Source organism: Juglans regia, chromosome 8 (assembly GCF_001411555.2).
Source record: "Juglans regia cultivar Chandler chromosome 8, Walnut 2.0, whole genome shotgun sequence".
Lineage (NCBI taxonomy): Eukaryota > Viridiplantae > Streptophyta > Magnoliopsida > Fagales > Juglandaceae > Juglans > Juglans regia.
The window spans coordinates 20,357,995-20,376,880 of NC_049908.1; the positions used below are offsets into that span (position 1 = coordinate 20,357,995).

Here is an 18,886-nt window from a genome sequence, read left to right on the forward strand (position 1 = left end):
TTCACCCCACCATTTGTCATACCCAAATTTGACATGAGAGCCATCACCCACAACTAGTACTGTTCATCCGAGTTTGAAACCGGATACTTTGGTATACCCGGCCCGGCCCAGGTTTCAAACGTGGACCAGGTTAACCCGGGCCAAAACCCGGATGAATCCCTGCACCCGGGTTTTTTTTTTCTTTTCTTTTCTCTTTTTTCTTTTTATTTTTTTTTAACAAAAGCCTATATTATTAAACTTTTTTCAAGAAAAAGATAATGTTGAAAAGCATAATTCAAAATATAATTAAATTTTTTTCAAGTCATGTTGAACATTGTCCATAATAATAAAATATATCAAAATGGAAAACTAAATTTTATGTAAAAAATAACTAAAGTTAGAAACAACTATTTACCTTGTTAACTAAATGCATATAAAAAAAAAAAAAATCAATATTTATCATGTAAAATGCATGCAACACATAATGCAATTCACTACATATTATATTATTTTGTATTTATACATTACATTACAAAAGACAAAATTACATATCTAATGGTCCTGTTTTATTGCAAGACCCATGAAAATTAAATATCTATGGTCTTTTTGCAAGCTATAGCAATTTCCCATGGCACACCTGCTTGTCCATTCAAAAGGAAATAATGTCAACCTAACTAGCAGATTAAGAAATGGATATGATTTGAGTTTGGCTAAACTTCGATCATCATGATTACCGTCCACGCAAGAGATGATTGTCATTGTTACCCAATTTATTCCTACACATGTTAAGATGTATTTAGCGTGACATCTGAGTTTGGTTTTCAGTAGCTGTGATCACATAAGGTATTAATGTTGATTGCTGAAGCGCTCATGCGCAGAATAAATGTTCATTCTTCGATGCATGAGCCACAAAGTACAATACTTTTGCCCTTTATATTTTCCAAAAGAAGATTGATCGTCTAAACACATCACATGTCAGGATCCCTTTCTTTCTCTTTTTTTTCTTCTATTTTCTTTGCAAGTAGCGCATGGAAACTTAAAATAAATAACTCCTATAACAACTGAGACAAGATACCCAAAACAAGAGTCTAAAGTTCATAACTTTGTAACTAAATAAACCCAAACTCCAAGGAACAAATTTGGTACCCATTTTATTTACTCGAACTTGAAAAATACCCATCAACGGGGAGGAAGAGAAAAGAAAAAACATTTGATATAGCCAAGGAATATCTTCACCATAGCCTGCAAATTTTGCAATTAAAATTTAACAAAACTATTAAACAGAAACTGGACGTACCTCTTTGATGGAAGAGAAAAGGGAATGGCAAAATAGAGCAAAAATAGCAAAACGATGATCGGGCCAAAGTTGCCAAGAAGATATTTGTTTGAGGTCCATCAAGTTGACATGTGGCAACGTTTCAGGGTGACTTTGGTGGGTGTTTGTTTTCGCCCACCCCTCCGGGGTTTTCAGCTCAATTGGCTCTGCTGCAATACGACGCACAGTTACAGACGCTGATCCTTAGCAAATATAGTATCCTACTCCATGAGAGATAACACAAGAAAAATCTCATTCGACAAGTTCCAAGCACAAAGAAGAGACTCAATTCATCGAATCACCAGATCTACCCAAATTTACATTCATTGTTCATAGATCGGGAGAGAGACTTACCGAAACGTCGTCGGCAAGACATACACGGCAGCGAAAGAGAGACGGTGGCTGAAGCTTGAAATAGAGCGACACGACGACTAGGGTTTCACAATTTCGCGTGAGAGAGAGGTCTGAGCAGAGAGAGAAATTGCCTTAGAAACTCGAAGAGAAGAGATGCAGAGAGAGGGGGAGGGGGGGGGGGGGCAGAGGAAACCCTAGCCTTTAGAAAGAGATAGAAGACTACCCACCCCGTATGTGCCACATACCTCATTTGAGCACCATCCTCCCCAAGTCTCCCCAAATTGTGAATCTATAACAAACTTCCATAGAGCCCCCTTTCATTTTGGTACCTCCTCAACCACCCCCAAAAATTGGGGTACATACAAGTGACTAATTAACCAAGTGAAAGTTAAACTCTTCCTCCAATCCACTCGACAAGAAGTCTCGTTGTAGCTTCTCTATATGGTTGGCAACTTTTGTCGGGAGCGGGAGCGGGAGCAAGGACAAAAAATAGGTGGGTAAGTTAGAAAGAGAGCTTTTAATCAATGTGAGCCTACCACCTTTAGACAAATGCAACCTCTTCCAAGAAGCCAATCTGCGCTCCACCTCTTCAACCACGCCATTCCAAATCCTCTTTGATTTAAAGGGAGCACCCAATGGTAAGCCAAGATACTTCAGGGGTAAAGATGATACTGTACATCCCAATAGTGGCTAAATTCTCCGTGTTGGGGACAACCCCCACCGGCACCAATTCAGACTTTGAGAGATTAAATCTCAAGTTCGAGACATCTTCAAAGCTAAGAAGTAGGGCCCTCAATGATTGGATATGCCCGACCTTTGCTCCACAGAAGATAAGAGTATCGTCAGCAAAAAACAGGTGAGAAATATCCATGGAACCCTAATCTCCATTCCCTACCGGAAAACCATAGAGAAAGCTGCCTTCCATAAGACCCACAATCATTTTACTAAGAGCTTCCATTAAGAATAAAAAAAGTAAAGGAGAGAGTGGGTCTCCCTATCTCAAACCACGAGAGGAGTCAAAGAAACCCACCGGAGGGTCATTCACCAAGATAGAAAATCCAATTGTACAGATGCAAAACTCTACCCATTTCTCTCCAAAGCAACATCTTGCAAGTAAATAAAGTAGGAACTTCTAGTTGACGTGATCATAGCGTTCTCCATGTCTAATTTGCAAAGTAACCTGGGTTCTCTAGATTTGAGTCGTCCATCCAAAACTTCATTTGCAATTATGACTGAATTTAGAATTTGTCTACTTTTGAGAAAGGCGTTTTGCGGCTTCGAAATTACCTTTTCCATCACAGTACTCAATCGATTCGCTAACACTTTAGAAAGGATCTTGTAAACCCCATTAACAAGGCAAATGGGGCAATAGTCTCTAACATCCACATACCCCATCTTTTTGGGAATGAGTGCTAGGAAAATAGCATTAAGGCTTTTTTCAAAGTTAGCATTAGTATGAAAATCTTGAAAGAGCCGCATAAGGTCGCCTTTGATCACTTCCCAACAAGCTTGGAAGAAACCCTTGGTAAAACCATCCACTTCTGGAGCCTTGTCACTAGCCATGCCATGGATTACTTTACCCACTTCATCCTCCTCAAAAGGCCTTCCTAGCCACCTTGTGCACTATTGATCTAATGCTGAAAAAGTCAAACCATCCACTTTCAGTCGCCAAGTGTGCTGTTAAGATAGGAGGGTTTGGTAATATTGCGTGATGTGATTCTTGATGACTAATTGATTCGTGAACATTGCCTCATCTACCATCAACATATCAATAGTGTTATTTCTCCTATGAGAGTTCGGGGTAAGCTCCCCCTAGGTTTAAGGTTCAAAACCCTTTGGGTGCAAACAATCTCTAGGGGCCATCGAATTGGAGAATTTTCTCCTTGAATTACCCTAGGTGCACTTGTGCTGGGAAACTCCTTGTTGAAGGCTTCTGCACCCCTGGGATTAGTCGGGACGTTGTTCTCGGAAACCCGGTGCCAATAAAAAAAAAAAAAAATCTCCTATGAGAATTAGCCACCCTATGGAAGAACTTCGTGCACATATCTCCCTCCTTGAGCCGTAGGGCCCTTGATTTTTGTCGCCAAGAGATCTCCTCTAGTAATGTTACTCATTCAAATTTTGTGGTTACCTGGCTCTTGAGGGTTCTCTCATATTCAAAGAGTTCTTGCCTCCTCTCCCTCTAGCCCCTGTAGCTCCTCCAAAAAAGAGTGCCTTTGTTGCATCACATTGCCAAAAGCTTGTTCATTCCATTGCTTCAGATCCTATTTCGGCGGTTTTAACTTTCGTGACATTATGAAGCTCGAAGAGCCTTGGAAATTGTAAGAAGACCACCATTGTCTAACCTTACTTACAAAAATGTTAGATTTAAGCCACATATTCTCAAATTTAAAATGCCTTCTACCCTCTTGAATGCCTCTATAGTCTAGGATGATGGAGAAATGATTAGAGCATAACCTGGGTAATCTCCTTTGAATTACGTCCGGATAATGTAACTCCTAGTCAGCAGTTAACAAAAACCTATCAATCCTCAACAAAGATGGGAATTCTCGATTGTTGGTCCAGGTAAACGTACCTCTAGTTAATGGAATATCCATAAGCTCCTGTTCCGAAATGAAATCAAAAAACTCTGTCATGGCTGGAGTGATGTGGGACACATCTGATCTTTCAATTGGGAAGCAAGTTACATTGAAGTCACTCCCTATGCAGCTTGGTAACTCCCACCAACTACGAAGTCCTGCCAATTTTAGGGCCATAAATTCCAGCGAATGCCCACTGGAAACCGTCTTCTACATTCATTAAAGAGCAAGCCACAGTGAACTTACCCACACATTCCTCCACCCTTTCCACCACCCTTTTATCAAACATAATTAGTACGCCACTGGATGCGCCTTTCGATGACAAGTACAGCCACCTTACATGTTGACCTCCACATAAACTCTGAACTAATTCCCGTGTGATGAATTCCAATTTGGTCTCCTGTAAACAAATTTTCTCACTCTTCCATTGACGAAGTAAGTTTCTGACTTGGAGCCGTTTATTATACTCATTAAGCCCCCATATATTCCATGATATTATTTTTGGCTTCATAAAGCAACCATCTTGCCCCTCCCCTTGAGACGCCCCAGTTAGAGCTCCTCTCCCACCTTCATCTTTCATGGCCCGCATAAGTCGCTTGAGTTATCTCTCTTTTTAGTCGAGTTAAGGGATGGATCAGATTTAGATTGTGCATATCCAGCCTCAATAGCTGTGAGTATTGCCATGAATTCATCTTCAAAACCCTCACATGTAATCCCTCCACAATGCTTAATCTCCACAGCTGCACCACCCATTGCAGCCTCTGCATAAGACTAAACCTGCTTCCTTATTGCCTTCCCCTTATCTGTCATTCTGTCCTATTTTGGAGCCAACACTAGTGTCTTGTTTGCCGGGATTGGCATGGACAAAATTTGCTTCATCTCCGTGGAAAAGCTCTTTCACCCCCTTCCTTCCATGCCTGCCAGGATCACTAGAAGATGACGCCGCCCATTGCCACCATAGTCTGTAACTTTTAAGAATCATCCAAAATCATTAGAATGCTGGTGAGTAAATAGTGGCTTGGCACCATCGCAATACGTCTTGCAAAACTCTTTTTCCCTTTGAGAATAACATTCTTCCACTGTATTCACAAACCAACAAGCACTGGCAAAGCTAAGGAGCAACTCCTTAGGGGATGCTTGGGGAATAAGATGAGAACTTTGTGAATAGTAGCAAGATGATTTGTGAATAATAGTGAGATAGTTTGAGTCAAGTATTTATTGAGTTTTAGGAAAGGAGAGAAAAAAAGTTGAATAAAAAATATTATAAAATTAAAATATCGTTATAATATTATTTTTAATATTATTTTTGTTTTGGAATTTGAAAAAGTTGAACTTTTTTTTATTTTATTTGAAAGTTTGGAAAATTTGTAATGATTAGATTGAAAAAGTTGTAATGTTTCCTTTGGCATCGGTCCTCCCTCTAGCGACAAGGATTTTCTCAAGAAACCATTCCTTTGGTTTTGTCGGCATGGATCTGGTGTAGTTTAAGCTAAATAAGCACCAAACCTACATTAGATCTGCATTTTATTCCTGCATAACATTTTTTCTTCTTGAGATGACAACGCGAGATGATCTTGTCATTTGGGATCAGAGGATGACGACGCCCGACGCAGAATTGTCTCAGATGGAAGGTGAGAGGTGGTTGAACCACCGGTTCAACCTTTTCCACCCAGCCAGCCTTTGCTCTATCTGCTCTAATACCTCATCCCAAATAATCTTGGCTTCAAAAGATGCTCCTAGCGGAAGGCCAAGATATTTCATAGTCAGCGATGAAACCCCACTGCCCAATATGCTGGCCAGCCCCCTGACATTGCGAGCGTTACCCACGGCAACCAACTTTGATTTTGAAAGATTTACTTTTAGACCGGATACTGCTTCAAAACAAAGCAAGATGGCCTTCAGTGATTGAATATGACCTTGATCTGCCTAGCAAAATAACGTGTCATCTGCATACTAAAGATGTGAAATAATGGTAGAGCCTTGATTAGTGTCCCCCACTGAGTATCCTGAGAAGAATCCACCCTCCATTGAAGCTGACAACATTCTGCTTAGAGCCTCCATGACAATAACCAATAAAAGGGGTGACTATGGATCACCTTGACGCAACCCCGTGAGCTGTTGAAAAACTCCATTGGATCACCATTCACCAAAACCGAAAATCGGACCGTTGACTCACAATGCCTCATCCATGATCTCCATCTCTCCCCAAAACCACATCTCCTCAACAAATAAATAGGGAAATCCCAATTAACATGGTCATAAGCCTTCTTCATGTCTAATTTGCATAATATACCTGGAACTTCTTATTTTATTCTGCTGTCCAAACATTCATTATAAGAACCGAATCCAAAATATTTCTGCCCCTAACAAATGCATTTTGGGAATTAGAGATGATTCCATCCATGACTTTGCTCATTCTATTAGCAAGAACTTTTGAAAGTATCTTATACATACTGCCCACTAGACTAATAGGATGGAAATCTTTCACCTCCGTTCCACCTACCTTTTTTGGGAACAAGAGCAATGAATGTAGCATTTAAAACTCCTCGAATTTCCCAAAAGTGAAAAATTCTTGAAAAACCTGCATAACATCCTCTTTCACCACCTCCCAACAAGTCTGAAAAAATGCCATGGTAAAATCATCCGGGCCTAGAGCTTTGTCTCTATTCATTTTCCGAACTACTCGTTGTACCTCCTCTCAAAAGGTCTCTCAAACCAAACCATACTTGTTTGGTCAATTGCCTCAAAATCTAGACCATCTGGTCAAGTGCCTACAAATCAAAACTCTTAGCCTTTGCCACAATTTTCTCTACAAGAGCATGGCAATTGGATTTCCGTAGATGAAAGATATTATTGGCATGCCTAGATATCAAACAGGAAGCAAAGCCTAGGTTATTCCCTATTTGTTCCTTAATCACCAAGGGAACTCCATGTGTAAATGTGTTCTTTGTACCAATTTGGGGATAATCCCAACATATTCTGGAATTTAGTTAAGCCATCCTTTATTGTGTAAATTATAATCCAATGTCACCTTTACTAAATATGACAGGTCATCATCTGCGAAGCACTAATGAGCGAGCTTTTCTTTTTTACATCTCCTAAGATTCTTAAAGGCCCCTTCCACCCCTGCATTATTCAATAGCCAGAAAAAGGCTTCCATAACTAACACAAAAAGGTAAGGTGATAGAGGGTCACCCTGTATCAATCCTCTATAACCTTGAAAGTAACAGTTGAATTCCCCATTTATATTGATCAAGAATATGACTGAAGAGTTGTACTCAATTCACTTAATCACTATCTCAGGGAAGCTGATTGTTCTCGGCACTGGAAAAGGGAAATGCCAATTAACTGAGTCATTCATCAAATCCACTTTAAGAGTTCATCAGGGAGATCCTTTATTTCGATGATAATTTCGAATTTCTTATGCCAAGAGAATGTTTTCCCGGATTCTTCTACCTTTGACAAACACCTTTTGTTGCTTTCCCACCAGCTTTGGTAGCAGCAGTTTCATTCTATTGTCCAATATCTTGATGATACATTTGTAGATGGTATTGCAGAATAGATAGGCCGATAGTCTTCATTTGGGATGGGTTTGCTACCTTGGGAATCAATGTCACAGCAGTAGCGTTTATTTCCTTCAATAGCTTCCCAGAGTGGAAGAAAGCTTTAATAGCTTTTGTGACCAAATGTCTGACCATACCCCAAGACCCCTGATGGAAACCAAAGTGGCCTAGTCTTAAAGATATTTTGCAAGGAGGAACGCCACAAAGGTTGTGATTTACCTTTGATAAGTTCAAAAGTTCAATTAAGAACAAGAAAAGATAAACTCAACTCACAATAAATAAATTCATCAAATTTCATCAAACTTCTTAAAATGAGGTTGCAAAGAATATTTAAAGCAAAACCTAATCAAACCCTAGCCAAAATAAAATCCCTTTTACCCAAAATGCCCCTGGATGAACAGTGCCCGCAGCTACAATAATGCTACAGTAACCTCTTGAAACCCTAGTTCCTAAAAAGTAACTTTACAAATAAGCCCTTGGCCAAAATATAAGGCCTTCCTAAAAATCCTAGTTTATAAGAAATAATAACTTTCCCAACATGCCCTTGAATAGATGCCTCCCTTAAGTCCTTCTCATAATAAATATAATTATTCTAAACTAATAAAATAAGTCATTTAAATGAATTAAACAAGTTGAAAGCCTTCAAGTGCCTAAAGCCTTTAAGTCATGTTGTTGCCCTCTTCCATAGCTTGTATCAAATGATTCAAAACTAGATTTTCATCCTTTAAGCCCATCTTGAATGTTGGGCTCTTGCTAGACTCGTCCCAAGTGGATTGCATCGCTTCATTGATCTTCTTGGCTCTTGATCTTGTGATTGACCCATCTAGAACTTGCAAAATATCTTTAAAACTAGGCCCACTTTGGTTCACATCATTCCCTCTCCTCAAAAGGATTCGACCTTGAATCTCCTTTTATAGAATAGAGAGTTATATCCATTAGGTCGCTTGGCTCTGTTGTCCTTTAGCGAGGACTTGATATGTGGTAGATTCTCACTCTGTGAGTTGGTTAATCCTAAAGAAAGGGCCACTTGTAGTGTTTCCATATCAATAGGTGCCGGAAGAGGTGCACAAAAATTTTTCTTGAAATACTCAACCACAATGTTCTTTGCTTTGTGAGGATTTTCCATTCTAGCTCCACCTTCTCTATACACAGACACAATTCTGCTTCTGCCTGGCCTGAAAAAGATAAGCAGTGGTTTGGTCTCCAAGAAGGGGAATCACCTTTATGGAAGATATTATTGAGTTGAAGTATGTGAGTTTGTGAGGGGGTCGGTGTTCAAATGAAGTGAGAAGTGTGCGTGGTGTTGGTCTGTGGAAGAATATTAGAAATGGATGGGAGGATTTTACTCAGTTTATTAAATTAGAGGTTGGCGACGGTGTGAGGATCAGCTTTTGGCATGACTTATGGTGTGGTGATTCAGCTCTTAAGACCACATTTCCTTCTCTTTTTAGGATGGCCCTTTGTGGAATGTTTATTTTAGTAGAGCTGTTCATGATTGGGAAATTGGAATTATTTATGATTTTTATAACTTTTTGTATTCCTTGCAATTTGGTAATTATGAGGTGGACAGAATGCTGTGAATGAAGACTGGGAATCGGAAGTTTTCTGTTCGGTCATTTTACAAGTCTTTGTCAAGCCAAAGTCATAACTTCGTTCCCTTGGAAACCTATTTGGAAAACTAAGGTGCCTCCTAAGATTGCCTTCTTTGGGTGGACTGCAGCTCTTGGGAAAGTTTTGACATTGGATAATTTGAGAAAGAGGGGTCTTGTCGTAACGGAATGGTGTTATATGTGTAAGAAGAATCGAGAATTGGTTGACCATCTTTTACTTCATTGTGAGGTGGCAAGAATGTTATGGGCGGAAATCTTTCATAGAACGGGCATTGTTTGGGTAGTGCCCAAGAGGGTGGTTGATTTATTTGATTTATTTGCTTGTTGGCAATGATGCAAGGCCAATTCACATATTGAGGATGTATGGAGGATGATTCCTCTATGTATCAAGTAGTGCTTATGGATTGAAAGGAATGGTCGAAGTTTTGAAAACAGGGAGCATTCTCTGAATGAGCTATGAAGTTTCTTCTTCCATACTTTATTTCTTTGGGCATCTTCTTGTTTTCTTAATGGAACCTGCTTCAATGACTTTCTTGTATCCCTTTCTAGCTCCTTTTTTATGTAACTAGGTGTATGCTGCTTGTATATCTCCTGTGTACTTGGGCTATGCTTATTTGCTTCTATTAATAAAATGTTATCTTACTTTATTAAAATAAAAATAAAAAAAAGAAAAAAAGATTTAGCCATTGCACTCTAGGTTTTTGTCTGAAGAATCTCTCTTCGGCTCTCCACAACTCAGTATACTTGGTAGCATATTGCATCGCTAACCCGTATTTTGGTCTCCAATAATTTCATTGCTCAGGCCATCTTTCTAAAAGGGTTCCTCATCCCTGCTGCATTCTTGTTTTAAATCACGAAGCATAATGTTGCATTAATTCTAACTTTGGCTACCCTTATTCTAGTTTGATTAATAACAATATCACAAAATGGACATCAACCAAGATGCATCATCTTAAATATATTTAGTAAGCTAATCCATAAAAATTGGATTCATATTCATTAAATTTGACAGAAGCTTTATAGTTACTGTCAGCCTACCACAGTCCTCGTCCTTCATCAAGGCTTGGAAAGAGCTATTGTTTCAAGATATGACAATGAAGTTTGATACAGGCAGAAGCCAAACCATCTTAAATTAAAACTACTGTTACTGCATGATATTGTTGGGTTCACTTTTTTTTCTTTTCTTTTTTATGTATTCTTATTAAAATTCAGTATTACAAGAAGAAAAGAGTATTTACTGGGTTTCTTATTGCATTTACTATGATTCCAGATGGATTTCCAATTGCCATGAACATGAGACTCTTTTGCAAGAGAATGAAGAAGAAAAACTATCAAAAGAAGAGCAAGACATGGCTTGGGAAGTGTATCAGAGAACATTAGAGTGGGAAGAAGTGCAGCGAGTTCCTCTGGATGAATCTGCACGTGAGCAAAGGCCAGCTGTGTCAAGCATGCCCCCTCCTGCAGCAGAGACTGCAACTGTCTTACAATCTGAGAAGAGGAATCCCCATTTGGTACAGCGGAAATGCACCAACCTTTCGCACCTGCTGACTCTTAGAAGCCAGGGCACAAAGGTTGGTTGCAGTACAGTATGTGGGGAATGTGCCCAGGAGATCAGCTGGGAGGACCTCAATCGGGACAGCAGACTGGCAAGGTGAAGAACAGTCTTCATTTTTCTTCCTACGTGGATTTGATGTAATTAGCTATAATTATAGATGTAGCAGTTATAAATTTGATGTCCTTTTGAACACAACAGTGACGTCCTTTTTGTAGGCATTGGTCCTGAATTCCTGCCTGTATACTAGGATTTTTTTCCCCTTTTGTTACGGTTTGTTTATCCATTGGAAATGGTTAGGGTAGGCAGAGGGGAATTGGGGGTGTGATTGTGCTGGTGGGGATTTGGACGTTGTAAATTTGAGCTGTATTAATAATGAAATCGGTAGTTATGAAGTGATGTAGCCCGTTGCATTGGATATGGTGGTTTAGCTAGTGTAAAGCATCTATGTCGACGAGGAATTTATATATTATCATTATTGTTCATTATTTCTGCTCGTTCGGCTCTGCCTCTCTTAGAATACCCAGACCTAGCAATGGAAAACCTTGTCTTAAAATCAATGGGATACTAGTGGAGAAAAGTTCAAGAACCGGTCGGGTGTCATACTCATTTTTACACCGGTTAATAGAATCTCAACATATATGAGATTTATTTGTCTTACAGTGGATCCTAGCTTAGCGAATCAGCTCTATTCCTTCCCCTCTGCTCTCCTCCTCCCCATTCTCCTCTCCTCTTTCGATTCTCTTCTTTTCCTCTCCCCTCCTGATTCTCTTCTCTCTCCTCTCCCATTTTCCCTCTCTCTCTTCCCTCCCCTGCGCCCTCTGCTTTTTCTCCCTCTCCATTGAGTGCTTTGGAACAAACTGATCTATGATCCGGAACCCACTGGATTTTAGCAATTAACCTATGAGTTTTTTATTTTTTTTGGTTTATTCTGCATTCTCTTCTGCATATTTGAGTATTTAGGACATATTTATGGTTGATTTAGGGTCGATTTATTTAGGGCATGTTGGTTGTGAAAGCTGATCAGATTGTGTTGGGTGCAATTTCTATTTAGCTCTAATTTCACAAGGAACAGAATCTTGGAATTGGAGGAACTTTCCCGTGGCCACCATCTCTGAAGAAGTCTTTGGCAAATTCAAGTGGTGGATAATGTTTGAACCCGAGTTCCAATTCCTCCATTCTAATTGTTGGGAAAAAAATCATATTATATTAAACTAGCAACAATACATGCAGAAAACCAAACCCAAAAGTAAATTTGATACCTGACTACCATAAAATAGTTTTTCATCATCATCTTGTTCTCTTTCCATGGCAGTAAAATTCTCTCCAAGATGCGATGGATCATTCCAATAACCATACGGGAACCCAAGGCCATAAAATCGAGCATCATCATTTCCATTTCCGAGCTTTCCATTATTTTACACATATAGAGAGAGAGAGAGAGAGAGAGAGAGAGAGAGAGATTGGGCACACAGAGAAGGGAATACAAAAAACGTGATCAGCTGCATGTGGGTGTATTCTCTATTTTGCTGAAGTCCATATGTGGCAGCTCCTCCTTCGCTAGTGTAAAAATGGGTACGACACTCAATCGGTTCCAAGCGTCTCCCTTGCCTGTGGGGGTCAACAGGGCGAGTCCAGTCTAAAGCACTGCTCAACTTCCATCAAGTCTCCAATCCCCCAGGGTGAGTTCAGTCTGATGTATTGTTCCCGCCTGCGGTGTCAACATGGCGAGTCAAGTCTAATTGTTAGGGACCTCTGTCAAGTCCCTAAACACTATGATCTCCACGCCAAGTTGGTTGATGTGATGACCGATCCTCCGTTCCTCTCTTGCTTGATTCTCCAACAATGGTGGTCAAAATGACCACTTGGATGGGATTTGGTCAAGTGTTTAGGCTAGTATGGGTGAATGGAATGGTGGTAGGGTTTGGTAAAGTGTTTGGTAGCAATGGAAAAGTGGTGCTCGGCAATGGGGTAGAATTAGGGTTGGCGCCACTTTGGATTAGGTTTAGGGTTTGGAAGTATGGAGATGGGCGGCTAGGGTTTGTGTTTAGGGTTTAGAAGTTAGGGCAAGGCTTGGGTTGCTAGGGATGGCCGAACAAGCTTGGGAATGATTTGTGGAATGTTCCTGAATTCAAGGAACTCAATAGGACTACTTTGGCCGAATGGGGTAAGTGTTTGGGTCAACTAGGGATTCCTAAATTATAGGAATCCTAGTTTGGTAAGTGTAGTGGGCGGCTAGCGTTCTTCCCAATTAGGAAAGTGTTGGCCGAATGGTAAGTGAGCACTATGGAGAAGGATGTTCGGCTACTAGGGTTGGAAGAGTCCAACAATTTATGGAAAGTAGACTAACACTAGGTTAGTCGACTTTTATGAGCAAAATGGATTGAATAGCCAAAATTATGGATGAACACTAAGAACAATGTGAAGAACACTCAAGAACACAAGTAAGAACACTTATGACTTGAATAATAAAAATGATCAATAAGATAATTCAACCTTGATTCACGAGTTGAACAAGTATTGAATAAACCTCATATATTGATAAACCAACTTAGATTCATGAATTGAACCAAGTTGCAAAAACAAGATAATCGAACTACACTTATTCAAAGAATTGTAAAGTGTAATCCTCTTCTTAGGATCAAAGAATGTCACCCAAAAAGCTCAAGTGCAAAGGCACTGAAAATGATCTCTCAAACAATAGTTCCCTCACTAAGAGTTTTGTTAAAAAGATGTGAATGGAATGACTAACGGTCCTATTTATAAGTTACAACTTGGAAACTCCCAATAGGTCCCTTGAAAGTAAATAATAATTAAATAAATAAATAAATAAAACATTAAGATAAAGCTATGGACTAAACCATGGTGTGACATGCACGGGCCCATGGTGGGCTAAGTGGTTCGGCATGGCCCAAGCTGATGGCTTGGGCGTTGGCTGCATGGCACGGGCTGGAGCCGTGCGCTGGATGGCATGCCACTGGCCTGCTCTGCAAGGCACAGGCTGGAGCCATGCGTTGGATGGCACGCCATGGGGCGTGCCACTAGCCTCGCTGGTGTGCGGCAGGATGGGCGTGGGCGTGCGGCAGGAGGGCCATGGGCACGCGGGCGTGCGGCAAGGTAAGTCTGGGCGTGCGCGCGCGCGGGGGGGCTGGACTACCTGTGCGGCGCATGGGCGCCTGCATGGTCTTGAGGCACAAGGGTGCGCGCAGGGCCACGCGGCCCACTGATGTGCACACGGGCCTGCGCACTAGGAAGCGCTTGGGCGTGCGGCCCGCTAGGGCGCATGGTGTCGCGCGCATGGGCGCGCGGTGTTGTGCTGCGCGCATGGGCGTGCGGCCCGCTGATGCACATGATGCCGCGCGCATGGGCGCGCGGTGCTGTGCTGCGTGCATGCTAGCCTCGCTAACCCGCATGTTGGGCGCCCCGTGGGTGTCATCGCGCGGGCCAAGGCATGCATGCATGCTGGGGGCCCCGTGCGTGTCACCCCACGAGCCAAGGCATGGTTGTGGGCTAGCCAAGGTGCATGTCCCCGCCATGACTAGGGCATGTGCGGCCCCTTTAGAGGCAACTCGACATGGGGGTCTAACACTAATGCACTGCTTGACCTCCATCAAGTCTCCAATCCCCCATGCCGAGTCTAGTCTAACATACCGCTCGCGTCTGTGGGGTCAACAGGGTGAGTCTAGTCTAATGCACAGCTCGACCTCCATCAAGTCTCCAATCCCCCAGAGCAAGTCCAGTTTGATGTACTGCTCGTGCCTGCAGGGTCAACGGGTCGAGTCTAGTCTAATGCACTACTCGACCTCCATCAAGTCTCCAATCTCACAGGGCGAGTTCAGTCTAACGTACTGCTCCCGCCTACGGGGTCAACAGGGTGAGTCCAGTCTAACGCACAGATCGACCTTTGAGCATTGTTTGCACTTGTTGAAGAACCAACCCAAATGGATTTAGCGTTGCACAAAAGAAGGTCCAAAGCGAAGGTCAACGATGTCCCCTACCCTCACTCATACCTCAGCTGCATTTGTAGATTCAGTAAATGATATCGAGGAGAATGTCTTGGACAATGATGTCGTTGAATTGGAGAAGCCAAGTGGAAGATAAGCTGAGAAAGCAAAGCGTAAGGCTCAAGGCAAGCCAGCAGAGGAAATAGTTGAGCTGAGTAAGATGAAGTATATTCTTCTCCAAGAGTCACACGTTCAAGAGAAAGAGTTTTTTTTTCTCAAGGCCGAGAAGATGCAATATGATCAAGGAAGAGAGGTACATAAAATATGGCAAGAGGACAAGAGACTGAGGTTGGAGTCCGAGAGACTGGAATTCGAATGGGTCTAAGCAGAGGAGAGAGCGGAGACTGAGCAGTTGGAGAGAGAGGAGTGAATCATGCTGATCGATGTGACCACCTTCTCTGGACTATAATAGACATATTTCCAGCAACGTTAAAAGGAAATATTGGCGAGACACAATGCCAACTATCTCCAGTGACTTGGGTTTTTTTTTTTATCAAATTTATCTGTTTTTTATTTGATACATTCTCCAATTTGTATAATTTTGTTAACATTAATTAGTGACTTTTTTTCATTGGTTACCTATTATTGTTAACAAACTTTGTAACTCTATATGCTATATTTTGTAACTTTGGTAGTATTTATTCTAGAAGGTTTAAGTTTTTGACAGTGATTTTGTGCATGGATTGAAGATTATAAACAAAACATTACGATTGCTTAAACTATTATAGAATAAATACTATGAAAGTTACAACTTTACTTGGCATGTTCTTCAAGAGAACATTTTTTAGGGAATGAAAGTTGAACAAGCATGAATATCTAGTAACTACTAATAACATATGCCATTATAGTAGATTGCAATGATTCTACTTTTGGGAATATAATTCTCATTGATGCTCAATTAGGTCTGATTGGAGCTAATGATGTGCCGAAGTATCTCTAATTTCATGATGACGCTGAATGAACTCCATAAGTTCGGCTGTAGAATTGTGTGACAGTTGAGGAAGATCATCATCTACTTGATCGTACTCGAAGTCCAAACCCTGATTATCATCACACTCGTCTTCGATGATTATATTGTGTAGAATAACACATGCTTTCATTATATTTATTAGGTCTACGAACAATTGCAAAATGTTGTTGAAGGACCCCAAATGCATACTCTACATTCTTTTTTGCTGATTCATGTGCTGCTGCAAAATACTTCTTTTTATTCCCTTGTGGAGATGAAATAGTCTTCACAAATATTGACCATTTTGGATAAATATCATCAGCAAGGTAGTAGTCCATAGTGTAGTCATTGTCATTGATTAAGTAATTTTCTGGTGGAGCACGCTATTGGGCAAGTTCAGTGAAAATGAAAGATCTCTTTAGCACATTGATATCATTATGCGAATCGGGTAGTCCAAAAATTGCATGCCATATCCAAAGATCACATCTTCTAGTATAATCATTGGTTCACGACAATGGCCAGAGTACATACATTTCCAGGCAACATGACAATTTTTTAACTTTCAATGCATACAATCAATACTTTCTAGCATGCCTGGGAATCCACGTTGTTCACCAATAACGAGCAATCAAACAATATTAGTGGCATTTGGAGATTGCAAATATTCATTAGAAAAAAATATTTACTATTGTGGTTTGATAGGAACCAAGATGGGCCTAGTTTTAAAGATCATTTGCAAATTCCAATCAGGTTTGATTCTATCTTTTATTTGGTATTCAGAGCAAGGTTTCCAATCAGGTCTGATTCTATATTTTATTTCTTGCATATTTAATTCTAGGACTTCATTGTTCTAGGATTGATTACAAAAAAAAAAAAATTGTGGTGGCTAGCAGATTTCTTCACTATTGTTAGGGTTGCTGAAACTCATTGTTCTAGGGTTTGTGTTGGCTGAAATCTCTTGTTCTAGGGGCTGCCGTATATCACTTGCCCTAGAGTTTTTGAGTTATTGTTAGGGTTTTCTCAACTGCTTATTCTTGATTGTGATCAAATCAGTTGCTGAAAGGAAAAGAAAAGAAAAGAAAAGAAAGGAAAAAAAAATCGTGAAAAAAAAAAAAAAATTCCGAGATTTTTTCTTGAGCCTTATCATCAAAGGGGGTGCATACATTATTCTAGTTGGTATCTTGTCTTATAATTACTGTTTCATTCGTATAATTTCTTTGATTCACGTGCCATTTTTTTTCATTATTTCTGTGTTTCTCTTGTTCTTGTTTCTTGGACCTAATTACTAATTGGGATAAAACAAGGTTGCTTTGTCTTGATTGAGTCAATTAGTTCTTAAAGAATTTGAGTGAGAAAACTCTTGAGGTAAGAGGCAAGAGAGTGTGAGACTATTATCGGAAAAAAGTCAATTAAGAGTGAAACACGAGTGGAGTGTCATTATTCGAGTGTAAACACGTAAGGGAGTGCGTGAGGTTTACTTTTTTTTTTTTCCACTAACATTCTTTTGTGTAGCACCTGATAATGTCTCGTCGGAGTAGCGCATCACCAAGGGGGAGAGCAGATAACTCATCCTTTGTGTTGCAAGCCATGCAACAACAGTTTGAACGGTTGAACTTGGTGTTGGGTGAAGTGAGGGATATGATGGATCATCAAGAAGCAGCGATTAGAAATCTACAAGGTGGGAGAGACAGGAGGCGACGTGAGCATAGAGTTGAAAATCAGTATGAGAATGAAGGAGATAGTGAGGATGAGGAAGACTCAGCATCTGACGTTGGGACGGGTAGAAATAGAAGAGTTAGGCATGAAAGAGGACTTGGGGGGAATCTAAGGGGTCGAGATGGTGTAGATAGAAACCTTGGTAGCATCAAAATGAAAATACCATCTTTCCAAGGTAGAACTGACCCTGAGGTTTATCTAGAGTGGGAGAAAAAAATAGAGTTGGTATTTGATTGCCATAATTACTCTGAGGAGAAGAAAGTGAAGTTGGCGGTAATTGAGTTCACTGATTATGCTATTATTTGGTGGGATCAATTAGTAACCAATAGGAGGAGGAATTATGAGAGGCCTATAGAGACATGGGGAGAGTTGAAAGCTCTCATGAGGCAGATATTTGTTCCTAGCCACTACTATAGAGACCTCTACAAAAAACTACAAAATCTTACACATGGGTCTAGGAGTGTAGAGGATTACTATAAGGAGATAGATGTGGCTATGATTCGGGCCAATGTAGTGGAGGATCGGGAGGCCACGATGACAATATTTTTGAGTGGGTTGAATAGGGAGATAGCCAATGTAGTTGAGTTGCAACATTATAAGGAGATAGAAGATATGGTGCACATGGCTATGAAGGTGGAGAGACGGCTAAAAGGAAGAGGTAGTATACTTCGGTTTCTAGTACTCCTTGGAAACTAAAGTGGGACAAAAATGATCAAGCTGTAGCAAAGGGGAAGACCGAACCACCAAAGGAAAAAGATTTGGGTGAGGCTGAAATCTCAAGAAAAAGAAAGAATGAGTTGAAAAACAATTGTGAGGCCGAGAGTTCAAAAAAAGAGGAGACTGAAAGAAAAACAGAGAGTGAAAAGAACAAAGAGAGTGAGAGGAAAAAAGAGAATGAGGCCGAAACATCAAAAGAAAGAGAGAGAGAAAAAGAAAATAGAGAGGTGGTTGAGAGTCAAGAAAAAAGAGTGGAACGACAAGAGGAAAAAGAAAGAGAAATTGTAAAGAGAAATAGAAAGACAAAAGTGAGATTTTATGCTAAGGCAAACTTTTATGCTAACGAATTTAACGACTCTTTGCCAAGTGTTGTTGTTTCTTTGTTGCAGGGATATGAGGTCGTGATTCCTAGCGGTGTGTTTAGTGGATTGCCACCTATTAGGGAGATAGAGTACTACATTGATCTTGTACCAGGTGCGACAATTCCTAACCGACCTTTATTTGAAGAACATGAGTCTTTGACACACTTAAAGGGACAAGGTAAGTTG

At 40.5% G+C, this 18,886-nt stretch overlaps 1 protein-coding gene across 2 annotated transcripts in view; it reads left to right on the forward strand.

Annotated features, from left to right (window-relative positions):
* The window catches only part of LOC108990732 (protein CHROMATIN REMODELING 20), a 69,998-nt gene extending 58,628 nt beyond the window's left edge, over nucleotides 1-11,370 (forward strand). For both annotated transcript variants that reach the window (XM_035693036.1, XM_035693037.1), the window contains one exon: nucleotides 10,671-11,370. In XM_035693036.1, coding sequence (XP_035548929.1) covers nucleotides 10,671-11,055 — 385 coding nt within the window. In that variant the 3' untranslated portion in view covers nucleotides 11,056-11,370. The remainder of the gene's footprint in view (nucleotides 1-10,670) is intronic.
* Nucleotides 11,371-18,886: the final 7,516 nt, after the last annotated feature.